Source organism: Microtus oregoni, unplaced genomic scaffold, assembly GCF_018167655.1.
Source record: "Microtus oregoni isolate MIOR12 unplaced genomic scaffold, Mior012 000025F_ref0000491, whole genome shotgun sequence".
Classification (NCBI taxonomy): Eukaryota; Metazoa; Chordata; class Mammalia; order Rodentia; family Cricetidae; genus Microtus; species Microtus oregoni.
The window spans coordinates 13614264-13627770 of record NW_024543084.1 but is presented as its reverse complement, the minus strand read 5'-3'; the positions used below and the strand labels follow the sequence as shown (position 1 = coordinate 13627770).

Here is a 13507-nt window from a genome sequence, read left to right as displayed (position 1 = left end):
GCTCTCCCTTCTCTCAGGGACGGCTTGACAATTCATATCTCAATAAAGCTTCATTTTCAGGCCTCGTTGCAGGTCTGGCTGGTCTCACTTTTATAAACTTTAAACCAATACATTCTTCTAAAGTACAAGAGAGTAACTAAGACGTTGTGTTTGTGTGTACGTCTGTGAGTGAGTGCATTGTCTGTAGAGGCCAGAAGAGTGTGTCAGATCTCTGGGGCTGAAGTTAGTGGTGGTTGTGAGCTATCCTGTGTGGGTGCTGAGAACCAAACTCCCGTCCTCTCCTAGAGCAGCAAGTGCTCTTAACTTCTGGGCAGTCTCATCACCTTTTATTTCTAATGTCTCCTTTTAGTTTAGGGGCTTCCAGATGGAGTGGATGAGCAGAGCTTGAACGCCATACTCAGCTCCTAGAGTTTATTTCCGTCTGCAGAGGTCAAAGGAGTTTCTTTGTAAACTCTAGCAGCCACCCCTCTTTATCCCTCGTTTCTGTCTCACAGACCTTCAAGGCCTGGTCAGTTCCTCCTCAGTTACTCGGTCCTCTTGTTTTCATCTCTAGCGAGTTCCCGAGTTCCAGCAGAGCTCAGTAGCTGGTCTGATTCCGGAACGGTAGCACCTGGCTTTGATCGGCCTTTGTGATTGTTTCCTCTTGTGTCCGGTATCTTTGAAGTATGTAAATCTTATCTGAGAGTTTCCTAAAGGTTCAAAGCCTATGCAAAACTTGGTTTTGGGAGGACTCGGTAAACGGAGACGGCCTGTGACTGGGAATTGCTTTGGCATTTGTCTCTTTGGGGAGCTTCAGATAAGAGGTTTTGGTATGCGGAAATTGACTCGCTAACGGTGTAAACTGTACAACATTAAAAGAAACCTTTCACAAAGCTACAGTCAGTTAGCTCGCCAGAGGCTGACTCCCTGAGGCTGCGAAGGCTAAAATTCTCCCGAGTGACCCTGTTTCTTCTATGGACCTGCGTGAACTGAAAACCTGACACAACATTCCTCCTCGTAAGGGAGCATAGCTGTGAATACACATAAGGCGGCCAAGCGTGCCTGCGTCGCGAGTGTGGTATTTTCAGGTGACTGGGTTCGGACCTGTTGGACATTCTTTAGCCTGGTGCATCTCGGGAAGAAAGTTAGGCACCAGTTGTTCTAAACCTCAGCTCTTAGATGAAATCTACACTCCTGGCTTCTCTGGGGCAGGGAGCCGGAAGCTGATGACTTAGTTATTCTATCTTGCCTTTGCCCAGGTCTCCCCTTCTACCTATGTTTTTTCTCCGTGCTCTACCCATCCCTGTGGGAATTGCACGAGCCTCCTGTCCGGCCTATTATTTTGACCACTCCCCTCCCCCGCCCAACATCCAGGTCCCGCAACTCCGCAAAGGGCTCACAAGGCTCCAAAGAGCGGATCCTACCCTCGGGGTCCGCCCAGCGCAGTCTGACCCAAGCCCGGAGGACGCAGGGTGGGTTGCAAGCGCCAGGGCGCGAGGGAGCGACGTGTTGACACAGTCGTGGACAAACAAGGCGGTCAATTATTAACCTGTCGCGCTGCGGGCACCAGGAAACCCGAGTCTGCACCCTCAACCGAGTGGGGCGGACCCAGACTTGAAACCTGGAGCAGCGCAGCCTGCGAGCACTCACGCGGATCCAGCCATGGAGGCAGGTAAGGGGCGCCGGGTACGGTGACTAAGCGCAAAGACCGAGGGCGCAGGCAGGAGCGAGGTGACATTGGGGGGGATCCAAGAGGCTGCGGCGGAAAGTTCAGCAACTCTCGCTCTTCTTTGCATCACTGCGGGACATCTGGGGCCCCTGGTAGAAAGCCGGTGTCCTGGCAGCAGCAAGTGGCTCTGCATTTCCCGCCCAGACTCTCCTGGTTGTGTCCAGTGTGTGCTTGCTTTGTTCACCGACCCCAGCCCCGAACAGGCTAGGCTCCTCAAGCAGGGTGACCCAGCAAGGAGGCATGAAGAGCCGTAGGTTGGGAGAGAACTAGCAGGCTGGATCAGAGAATAGAGAGGCAGGTGTGGATGCTCCCTGGTAGGGTCCCATCGCGGCCACACATCCAAGCAGAGGACCCCGGGGAGCCGTAACCGCGTCCCCGCGCTCACTCGGGAGTCCCACGGGCATGGGTGTTGCCAGGACCCATACAGGGTCGCGATCAGATGCGCCGGGTGCCCCTCGCATCCTCTGCACCTGCTATAGAGGACGCTGGGGTGACTAGCAGAATTTCACTGTGCCCCGCCCCCCTCTAGATTACCCCTAGCCTTGGAACAGCCCCAACACCTCCTCTGTCTCGGTTGGACTGTCGCCTCAGGCTCGGGTGTCGAGAACTCTAGAACCCCAGGCCACAGAGCCAGGCGCAGCCAGTGGATTTATTTACTCGGAGGCCCCTATCTGCGTGTCATAGGGCCAGGTATTTGCTCTGGCGGGATCCAGGGAAATTGCGGTTTTTGTTTTGATAACTGGGTCAAGGCGTTTAAGTCGTTGAAGTGCTTGCTGGGCCCTTGGCTCCCTAGTCTGTGTAAGGAAAATCCTTAAGATTGGGGAGGACTTGAGCCCAGGGCCCTGGCACCTGCTCCCTGTCATAGTTAACACTGCTGTTGCCATTATATGTCCTTATTTTATAGCTGGTGGAAAGAGGCCCAGGGTCCCAGGGCCCCTGTTCGCACCTGCCCTTAGGGCCAGCTCATCCAGGCGAGGGTTCCTGGGACTGACCGGCTGGTTCCGGAGTTACCTAGCCGTTGTTTGTGGTCTGTCCAGGAGCAGGTTTGCCCTGGTTCATTGGTGGTGCTAAGGATTTCCCTACAAGAGAGGGGAGGAGCTACAACATGCCAGTGGTGTGTGTGTGTGTGTGTCTGTATATGTTCATGTGTGAATTAGTGGGTTCACAGTAGGCAGAGAGGTCAGAGGGGGGACTTCCGGTTCTGCCTTATTCCCTTTAGAGGGGATTTTTCCCCCAGCCTGGGGCTTTATCCGTCCCCACAGCACTGAGGTTTCTGGTGCACACCTCCTCTTCCCACCGACTCCTGCTTTTTCTGTGGGTTCTGCGGATACGCACCCAGGTCCTTACGTGTGTTCAGCAAGTGCTCTTACCCACTGAGCCATCCCCGAGCCCTGTTCAGGTGACTTTAGAAAACTTTTCCAGGAGGCAGAGGCAGGCAGATCTCTGAGTTCAAGGCCAGCCTGGTCTACAGAGCAGTGAGTTCCAAGGCAGCCAGGGCTGCACAGAGAAAGCCTGTCTCAGAAAAAAAAAATCAAAAAACAAACTAAAAACAACAATCAACCCCCCCCCAAAACATTTCCATCCCTTCCTCCCTCTCTTCAGTATTGAGGATCCCATGAATGCCGTGAAAGACCCCCCGGAATGGGGAGACTCACTTAAGTCTCGGGATAACACGACCCCCCAGGAACTTACAAGTGACCGTCCTTGGTGCAATCACCGAGGTTTATTGACAGGACAGGAACCAGCTCACTGGGGCCGAAACTCATTTCCCAGGCAGGGGTAGAGGAGTTCAACCCCGAGTAGCTGGGAGAGGGGGTATTTAGGGGAAGAAACCACAGCCCAAAGGGGGTAGAGAGGGCGTCATTGGAAAATTCCGAAAATACCCCACAAGGGGGTAACTCCCCATTTCTCAAGATTATTCTCGGGCTGGGGAAATGGCTCAGAGGTTAAGAGCACTGCCTGCTCTTCCAGAGGTTCTGAGTTCAATTCCCAGCAACCACATGGTGGCTCACAACCATCTATAATGAGGTCTGGTGCCCTCTTCTGGGCATGCAAGCAGACAGAATACTGTATACTTAATAAATAAATAAATGTTTAAAAAAAAAGATTATTCTCAAGATTATAATCTAACTTTATGGTCAGCTAGTTCCCGGAACAGAGTCACTGAACTGGCTAATGTAGATTTTTGGTTCTTCTCTCCCTGCTAGATTTTTGGCTCTATTCTTTCTGCTAGAGGGGTCTGGATTTATCTGGGTCTTTCAGCAGTGCAAGCTCTTTATCACTGAACTATGTCCCAGCCTTTAGCAAGTTTTCTTAAGGTTTTAACTCTGAAGTATTGTTCAAATACACCAGACCAAACAGTAAAAATGTGTGTTGCGCAGGGCGATGGTGGTGCACGCCTTTAATCCCAGCACTCGGGAGGCAGAGGCAGGCGGATCTCTGTGAGTTCGAGACCAGCCTGGTCTACAGAGCTAGTTCCAGGACAGGCTCCAAAGCCACAGAGAAACCCTGTTTCGAAAAACACACACACACAAAAAAAATGTGTGTTGTGATCTCTTCAAATATTAGACTCTCAGTTCCAGGCTATCTGGGGATACATAGTGAGAATTTGTCTCAATAAATGAAATAAATTCAGATAATTTAAAATTTAGTTTAAAATAGCTACTTGGTTCCCAAGTGTGTTTCTCTTCACCTTGTGGAACATGGATGCTTTTTCTTCTAATTCCAGTGTCTGGGTACCAGGGATGGGATGTGTTAGTGTTTTAATTGTATGTGTGTGTGGTTTTTTTTGAGACAGGGTTTCTATGTGTAGCCTTGGCTCTTCTGGAACTCACTCTGTAGGCTGGGATGGCCTCAAGCTCACAGAGATTCTCCTGCCTCTGCCTTCTGAATTCTGGGATTGCGCCTTTAGTTCCAGAACTCGGAAGGCAGAGGCAGGAGGATCTCTGTGAGTTTGAGGTGCATGTATAAGCACTAGAATTCCATAGTTCACAGTGGAGGTCAGAGGACAAGTTGCAGGAGTCTTTTCTCTTCTTCTCCCATGGGTGTCTTGGGGATTGAACTTGAGACCCAGCAGCAAGTTCTACCATGCTGAGCCATCCAGCTGACCTTTCTTTTTGTTTTTGAGATAGGGTCTCATAGCCCTGGCTGGACTTGAACTTGCAGCAGTCCTGGGTGCTGGGATTGCAGAGTTTGTTGGTCCCTTCCCTCTCTTTGGTTTTCCTTGAAGAATGCTCACACGGTTGCAGTTCTTCACAGTGCAGATTATTTGGCTTTGGGCCTTTGGTGCCGAGGCTGTCAGTGTTGCTTCTCAGCTCTGCTGTGATTCCCTGGCTCGGGTGATTACGCCATACTCAGCTTGAGTTCACCCTCTGTGCGTGACTTCTCCGTGGTCAGCTCATCTCTCAGGCTTCCTGTGCTAGTGCGTGGGTCTGCCTCTACACCTGTGCTTAGGGCTGCATTAGATTAATTCTAGAGTGTCAGAGCACCCCTGATTGTTCAGGACTTGGGGTCCTCCAGGACCAGAGAATCCAATGGTGGCTGAGCTCACAGGCAGTGCTCAGGAGTCCAGCATCTTCACTCTGCTCTCCCCGCGGGATCATTCCTTTATCCTGGACTCAGGGCCCAGAGGAGCAGGGAAGTGAGGAACCTACTTGCTGTTTTCACTTTCAGGGACCCTTGATGGTTTTTGTGATTTGTCTCAGGGGTTGGAGCACTTGGGCTCGGGCTGGAGAGATGGCTCGGGGGTTAAGAGCACTTGCTGCTCTTGCAGAGGAGACCCTGGTTCAATTTCCAGCACCCATACGGCAGTACACAACCATCTGTAACTCCAGGTCCAGGGGGTCCAACATCCTCTTTTGACCTCCACAGACACTGCATGCATATAATGTACAAACATACATGCAGGTAAAACACTCACGTGTATACAAATAAATGCATTTTAAAAAAGTCTGCTTAAAGCACTCAGCATGAACTTTTCCATCATGAACGGTTTTGTCCCCTATTCTTTTTTTTTTTTTTTTTTTGGTTTTTCGAGGCAGGGTTTCTCTGTGGCTTTGGAGCCTGTCCTGGAACTAGCTCTGTAGTGTAGTCCCCTATTCTTTTCCCAAGAGGGAGGCCATAGGTTAGCCTCAAGCATTATCTCTGGAGCTGTCTCCTCTGATACTGGAGTCTCTCGCTGACTGTTAGACCATCAGTTAGGCTAAGGTGGCTGGCTGGTGAGCCCCAGGGAACTGCGAGTCTCCACCGCGGGGATGGCAAACGTCTGCCATGATTTTTGTGTAGGTTCAAAGAATTGAACTTAGGTTTCCATGGTTGCACAGCAGACATGTCACCAACAAATCTGTCTCACCAGCCCTGGCAAGACCACTGCTAAGAGCTGAGGCGTCAGTATCAGTAAGTCCTGTACCCTTGCATCGTGAACTTCCCTTCCTTCACGTTTGGAACGTCTTGGTCACCCTGAGAGCTGACCTGCTAACATTACTGAGCACACCTCCCCAAGCTCTGGCGACTCAAAGACAAGGTGTTTTAAGTTCCAACTTGTGCTTTGTCAATGTCCCCTAGGCCAGAGAAAGTGTCAGGTTCTGCCTAGGTTCAAGAGGAGGCATCACCGAAGGAACCTCATGGGGCAGGGTGATGGGAGCATTGGAACCCTGGCTGCCAGGAGGGACGCACTGGGTCCCCTGCGCTCTGGGTGCGATTGGGTTCGGGGATCAGCAGCCTGGCCTCACAGGCCTTTCTCCCCAGGTCCCGATGCCAAGAGGGGGGACAGCCCCGCAGTCCCGGAGGACCCTACCGTCGCCACCGAGGACACGCGCAACCCCTCACAGCCGGCGCTCCCGCAGCTCCCCCGCCGCCCGCAGCTGCTGGATGAAGACGCAGGGCCAGAAGAGGACGGGGCCGTGGCCGCAGAGGGCAGCGAGCCCGCCCGGGGGGACCCAGAACCCGCATCCTCGTCGGGCGATGCGGGGCCCGGGCCCAAGGCCACCAATGGCACCGTGCCGCCCATAGGCTTCGTGGGTGAGCCGCCGCCCTACGCGCCTCCGGACCCCAAGGCAGTGGCGCTGCTCTACCCGCCCTTCCCGCAGGTGCCGGTGCTGTTCCAGCCCGCACCCGGGCCCGCTGCACTCTACCCACCGCCGCCTGGGCCGCTCTTTCCACCCGCTGCTGCTGCCGCCGGAGCCTCCTTCCCCTTCCCCGCGGTGAGATCACGCCCAATGGCAGACCTACACACAGGTGGCTAGAGATTTCTCGAGGTAGAGAAAAGCGACAAGCAAGGAGGATTCCTAAGGATGAATAGGAGCTGTCCAAGAAGGACACTGGGCACAGGTTGAGGGGTGACCAAGCCAGGTGCTCTGGGAAGGATGGGTTTGCTGTGGCGGCAAGAGGAGTAAGGAAGGTGACATTAGTGATGGCGGCCCCAAAGTGGATGTGTGAGGTGATTGCCTGATCGAAAGAAAAATAATAAAAAAAAAAATAATAAAAAGATCCCCCCCCCCCCAAGACAGCGCTTCTCTGTTTAGCCCTGACCGTCCTGGAACTTGGTCTGTAGACCAGGCTGGACTCAGAGAGATCCATCTGCCTTTGCCTCCCAAGTACTGAGATTAAAGGCAAACACCACCACTACCTGGTTAAAAGAAAACTTTTAAAGACAAGGTCTCATGCAACTCAGGCTGGCCGGGAACTCACTTTGTAGCTGAGACACCCGATTCTGTTGCCTCCGCCTCCTAAGTACTAGGATTACCGAGGCACAGGCCTGTAACTCCAGCAGCCACAGAGGTTGGTGGATCCCTGGGTCTTAGCCCAGCCAAGTCTACACAGAGAGGCCCTGTTGACAAAAAGGCAGACAGGCAGTGGGTTGCCACTGTGGGGGGAGGTGGAGGCCTACACAGCTCCTTGGCAGGATAGGACATTGTGGTGGTTGGCTCTGGACTAGGCCGTGTGTGCAGGGCAGAGATGAGAACACTCCAGAGGCCGGGGTGGGTGTGAGGAGGGGTAGGGGGTGGGGCTAGCCCCACTTTCCCTGTTTTTTCATGTAAGTAGTTCTGCCCCACAGTATGGCAGCCCTATGGCCGGCGGGCCTCCCCCCATGCCAGTGGAGCACAGGCCTCTGCCTAAGGACTTCATGATGGAGTCAGTGCTGGTGACCCTGTTCTGTTGCCTTCTCACGGGGCTTATAGCCATCGTCTACTCCCACGAGGTAGGTGACCGGGAGGGACACAGATGAAGGACAGGAGCCTCTGCCCCTGTGGAGACTCGTAGGTGTCCTACACAGCAGCTAGCGGCTGGGAAGGACCCAGGAAGAAGCCCCATTGTGGGGCCTAGCCTTTCTTGTCTGTTTACCTCCTGCTGCTTGCCTGTGACCCTCTTTACTAAGGATCTGTTCTGGCAAGTTCTAAAACAAAACAAGGTATAAATGATTGATGAGGGCCGAGGTGTTGCCCAGCCCTGTTGGAGTATTTCGGCAGCCTGGAGTCTGCATACCCATCCAGCTGCCTCGGCTAGCCCCTCTGTCTAGCTGCCATCTGCCTGCCCACACCTCTGTCCTGCTGCCTCACAACTACTCACCGGTTAATTCATCTCCCTGCCCTCCCTCCCGCCAAGACACATCTATCAATTCAGCCTCCTGCCCTCCACCCATCCGTCACCTGTCAATTCATCCACCTCCTTCACCGCCTTTTCACTGACTCACCTCCCAGTTTCTATTCCCCTGCCTCACTCCCTGTTCATTCTTTCATTTGCATGACTGTCCGTCTATCCATGCTCTCTCACTAGTATCTCTCCCCGCCCCTCCTGCCTCCTGCTTTTCCCTCCATTACTGTCCACGTGCCTGGCTCAGGCCCGGGGGACTCACAAAGGTGCCATGACATTCTGTCTGACAGAAGGCAAGCCTTGGGTTGGGAGCTGTGCTTGCAGCTAACAGCTTGGCCTTGCTGGGAAGAGGGGGAAGTCTCAGTTCAGGTTAGCACCATCCAGGACTGAGGGGAGCAAGCAGCTCAGAGATAGGACTGTGGGTTTTGACTTCCCCACCAGCTGTGTGGCCCAGGGAGGTCATTTAAGTCTGCTGAACTTTCACGCCACCATCAGCAAAGTGGGGTGCAATGAGCCCCATTTGAGAGCTGCTATGAGATGGCATGAGAGAAATCTGAGGGCATTCCTTAGTGCTAGAGGGACCTCTGCCACCATTCCCACACCTCAATGAGCTGTGGGGGTGGGTACTGAGATTCCCAGACTGGCAGTTCTGGCTTGTGGCATGGGCCTGGTCTTGAAGCTGTACTGATGGGATTTGGGGTGGGTAGAGAGGTATCACTGTTGATGCATCCCACCTTGACCTGTCTCATTACAGACTCGAGCAGCCCTGGGCAGGGGTGACCTGGCACAGGCAGAGGAGGCTTCGAGGAAGGCCCGCTCGCTCGTGCTCTTCAGCCTGCTCTTCGGGGTCTTTGTGTCAACCAGCTGGGTCATCTATGTGGTGGTGGCCCTTTACCTCCCCTGAGTCCAGGACTTGCTGGCCAGGCCGTGCCCTTTCCGTGGACCCTGATTCCTCGTGTTGCTCACACAGGGCAAAGGGGATGTGGGCTCAGAAGTCCTGTCTGCAGGTGGCCCACTGAGGCCTTCGGTAGGATCCACATCTGAGGGGCATAGGCCCTTCCTGGGATGCCCGTCTTCACCTTCACTCCTGGAGAACACAGAAGACTACTGTCCCCACTGTCTTCAGAGCCTTCCAGAGGACGTGGCCATCTCCAGCCCAACTCAGGGATCTGGCTCTAGTCGCATGCGCTCTCCCTGGGAGAGCGGAGAACTCACTTCTGCTTCTCTCCCTGAGAGTTCCTGACTGCTCCTGCACTCTTGCCCATGTGGGGAGAGATCAGGGCAGGCTATGGTCAGTTAGTAAGAAGCGACAGAACTTCCTGTCACTACTTCAGAGAACACCGCTACTTTCTGTCTATCGTCTGAGTGCAACTGAGTCCTCAGATCCATTGCTTAGCCTTCTCCGAGCTGTCTGTCTGCGGCTCACACTTCAGCTCCACTTAAACAGGACGCCTTGTTTCCCGAGATCCACTTTTCTAAAAGTTTCTTCTCTTTACTGCCTCTGGCTTCCGCTGGCTACCTGTCTGAGGTTTCCATTTCCGCCTTTCCCTGCCCCAGCTTCCTGCTCACTCTTCTACAGTCACTGGACGAGGCCAGCCGAGGGTTGAGGATGGTTTGCTCAGTTCCCTGCATGCACAAAGCCCCGTGTTCCATCCCTAGCTCTACACAGATGGGCCGTGGCAGTGCGTGTCTGTAATCCCAGAACTTGAGCAGAAGGCACAGTTCAGAGGCAGCTCTGGCTACACCAAGAGCTGGAGGTAAGCCTGGGCTATGTGAGACTGCCTCAGAAATAAACAAAAGGTGCTGGGTGATGGTGGCACTGCTTTTAATCCCAGCACGCAGGAGGCAGAGGCAGGTGGATCTCTGGGAGTTCAAGGCCAGTCTGGTCTACCTAGTGAGATCCAGGTTAGGACAGGCTCCAAAACTACAGAGAAACCCTGTCTCAAAGAAAAAAAAAGGTAGCTGACCAGCTCCAAATGTTACAGAGAAACCCTGTCTTGAAAAACAAACAAACAAACAAACGAACAAACAAATGGGTCTGCTAGGGATGGCTGTCAACTGAGAGTGCTCTCCAATCAGGCCACCCCAGATGCTGTGAGACACCGTGCACTGATACACACAGCTGTCCTCACATCATGTGCCCCGAGGCCAAGTCCAGCAGGCTGTGAGGGAGACTCTTGTCACAGTCACAGGGTCCCATCCATCTCTGAGGAGGGCACTAAGCCGGACTTTAAAGCATAGACAGCGCTCTCTCTCTCTCTCTCTCTCTCTCTCTCTCTCTCTCTCTCTCACACACACACACACACACACACACACACAGAGGCTGGCCCTCTGGGCCCTGCTCCTAGTAGCCAACAGCTCCTAAAGCCCCCTCCAGGGGTGGAGACTGGAATAAGGAAGTCAGCAGTGAGCCCCGTGGAGATCCAGAACACAGGGCTGTTCTGGAACCAAGAACTTGACCTTCAAAATGCATGACAGCCACAAAGAGGACAAAAGGATTTTTTGGGGAGCTGGTAGATGCCTCAGAGGTACCTCATAGCACCCAGCAGCCAATGACACCATTCTCAGGCCTTTTAAATAAGTCACCATGGCACGGTTTCTAGAAGGCTGTTCCTTTGGCAGGATCAGTCACCTGGGGATCCTGTTAAACTGCAGGGGGGCTGTAACTGCAGCCTGAAGCTCTGCATGACTAATGGGAATTTTGCCTCTTCTGCTGCTGCTTTAGAATACCTTGGGTGGTGATAAATAAAACTGTCAAGATTACCTGCGTCAGGATTTCAAGGTCCAGTGCCCATTAATGCTGTTGAGGGAGAGGCTCCTAAGAAAACAGGAAAGTGGAGTCTGGAATGTGAGAAACAGACGGCCCAGCACTAAGTGTGAATACACAGCTATAGTGGGGGACATCACAGCACTAAGTGTGAATACACAGCTATAGGGGACATCCCAGCAAAAAGTGTGAATACACAGCTATAGTTGGGGACATCCCAGCACTAAGTGTGAATATACAGCTATAGTGGGGCACGGCCCAGCACTAAGTGTGAATACACAGCTATAGTGGGGGACATCTCAGCACTAAGTGTGACTATTCATCAATTAAAGGGTGATGGCTCATCAGGTAAAGGCATTTGTTACCAAGGCTTTTAATCCCCAGGACCTGCATGGTGGAAGGAGAGAGGCAACTTCTCAAAGTTGTCCCCTGAGCTCCACATAGGCACTGGGACATTTGCACAGCTGCCCGTTACACACCCCCACACAAACACACAAAAGGAAAACAAAACCAGAAGACATGATTCTGTAGCTAGAATACGATGAAAAACAAAACAAAACCAGAAGACATGATTCTGTAGCTAGAATATGATGAAAAACAAAACAAAAACCAGAAGGCAACTCAATGAAGAGGTTAGATACAAAATACGGCTCATCATAGTAACAGAAGCCAGAGTGGCGGTGCACACCTTTAATCCCAGCACTCGGGAGGCAGAGACAGGCGGGTCTCTGTGTGTCCCAGTCCAGCCTGGTCTATTCAATGAGTTCCAGAACAAGGGCCACACAAAGAAACCCTGTCTGGAAAAACAGAACCAACAAACAAACAGTGAGAGAAGTAAGATTTACAAATATACTTAAATAATAAAGATCTGTCTGGCTAGAGAGGTTCCAGTGGTTAAGGGTGCTAGAGCCCCTCCCCCCTTTTCTTTCTTCGACACAGGGTTTCTCTGTGTAGCTTTGGAGCCTGTCTTGAAACTCACTCTGTAGACCAGGCTGGCCTTGATCTCACAGAGATCCACCTGCCTCTCCCTCCTGAGCACTGGGATTAAAGATTAAAGGTGTGCGTCATGCCAGTCAAAAATAAATCTTAAAAAAGGGGGATAACAATTGAAGATGACATCTGATGTCAGTCTCTAGCCTTCTCGCCCAGACATGTGCACTGTGCATGCGCGCACGCGTGCGTGCGCGCGCACACACACACACACACACGCACTATTGGGATTTTAATAGGAATTGCTTTACACCAGCTACTAATTGAGGATGAGATGCCTATTTTGGGAGTTCTCAGTATGTAGCTCAGGCTACGCAGTGTACCACACCTGGCAACTGATATCTTCACAATATGATCTGATAAAATGTCTCATTTTATGTATATAGTGTTTTTTGCATGTGGTGTGGTATTGGGGATTGAACCTAGGACCTCACACATACTAGACAAGCATCTTACCACTGAGCTACACACCCATGTGGCGCACTCCTTTAAACCCAGCACCTGGGAGGCAGAGGCAGGCGGATCTCTGTGAGTTCGAGACCAGCCTGGTCTACAGAGCTAGTTCCAGGACAGGCTCCAAAGCTACAGAGAAACCCTGTCTCGAAAAACCACACACACACAAAAAAGACAAGGTTTCACTTGTATCCCCGGCTGGCCTGGAGATCACAGGGATCCAACTGCTTCTGCCTCCCAAGTGCTGGAGTTAAAGATGTGCGCCTCCTACCAAGTGTGACTCAGGCTTGTTTTTTAATTAAGATTTTGTGTATGAGTGTTTTGTTTGCGTGCATGTGCACTATTCGCATGCCTGGTGCTGGGAGAGGTCAGAAGAGGGCACTGCCTGTGGTTAGACACCGTGTGTGCTGGGACTTGAACTCAGGTCTTCAGCAAGAGCAGCCACTGCTCTTAACTGTGGAGTCCTTTCTCCAGTCTGATGTCATCGGGGGGCTGGTTGGGAGCTGTCCTCCTAGGTGTGGTACCTCATTCCCGAGTCCTGAGGACATTTCATGGAGCAGACACCATACTCTTCCCTCAGCACTCATTTGGAAAGTCACAGGAGTGACCTGCAGAAGGCACTGTGATGACAGGGCAGGGACACAGCTCTTGGGTGTGCACAGTGCTTGTGTATTTACTTTTACTTTTTCTCACGCATGTGTGTGGAGGTGGAGGACACCTTGCAAAACTCAGTTTTCTCTTACCTTATGGGCCCCAGAGAACCCAGGTTGTCAGAGCGGTGCTAAGTGCCTATGGCCACTAAGCTGTTTCCTTTCAGTCTGAGAAGGGCAGGTCCTGGTGCTCTCCTCTACTCAGCCAGAGTGACCACAACCACAAGAGCAGGTCTGAGAAGAGAATGCCGACCAGAGCCCTAGGCTCCACCCCCTTCCCTTCAACTAGGTCACAAACAGGTAGGGACTGGCCCAAGGCAGCCTGGTAGAGAAAGCCTGGACACAGGC

General features: G+C 52.5%; 1 protein-coding gene across 1 annotated transcript; it reads left to right on the top strand.

Moving 5' to 3' along the window:
• Nucleotides 1–1517: 1517 nt before the first annotated feature.
• Prrt1b (proline rich transmembrane protein 1B) lies at nucleotides 1518–10128 on the top strand. The gene is made up of 4 exons (XM_041675062.1): nucleotides 1518–1651; nucleotides 6455–6909; nucleotides 7764–7907; nucleotides 9054–10128. The coding sequence occupies exons 1-4, from the start codon at nucleotides 1642–1644 to the stop codon at nucleotides 9201–9203; spliced, it is 759 nt and encodes a 252-aa protein (XP_041530996.1). The 5' UTR covers nucleotides 1518–1641; the 3' UTR covers nucleotides 9204–10128.
• The last annotated feature ends 3379 nt before the right edge of the window (nucleotides 10129–13507 follow it).

Coding starts and splice junctions, on each gene's coding strand:
- Prrt1b (XM_041675062.1), top strand. Junction 6,910..7,763: donor CCTCCTTCCCCTTCCCCGCG/GTGAGATCACGC, acceptor TCTGCCCCACAG/TATGGCAGCCCTATGGCCGG. Junction 7,908..9,053: donor CCATCGTCTACTCCCACGAG/GTAGGTGACCGG, acceptor GTCTCATTACAG/ACTCGAGCAGCCCTGGGCAG.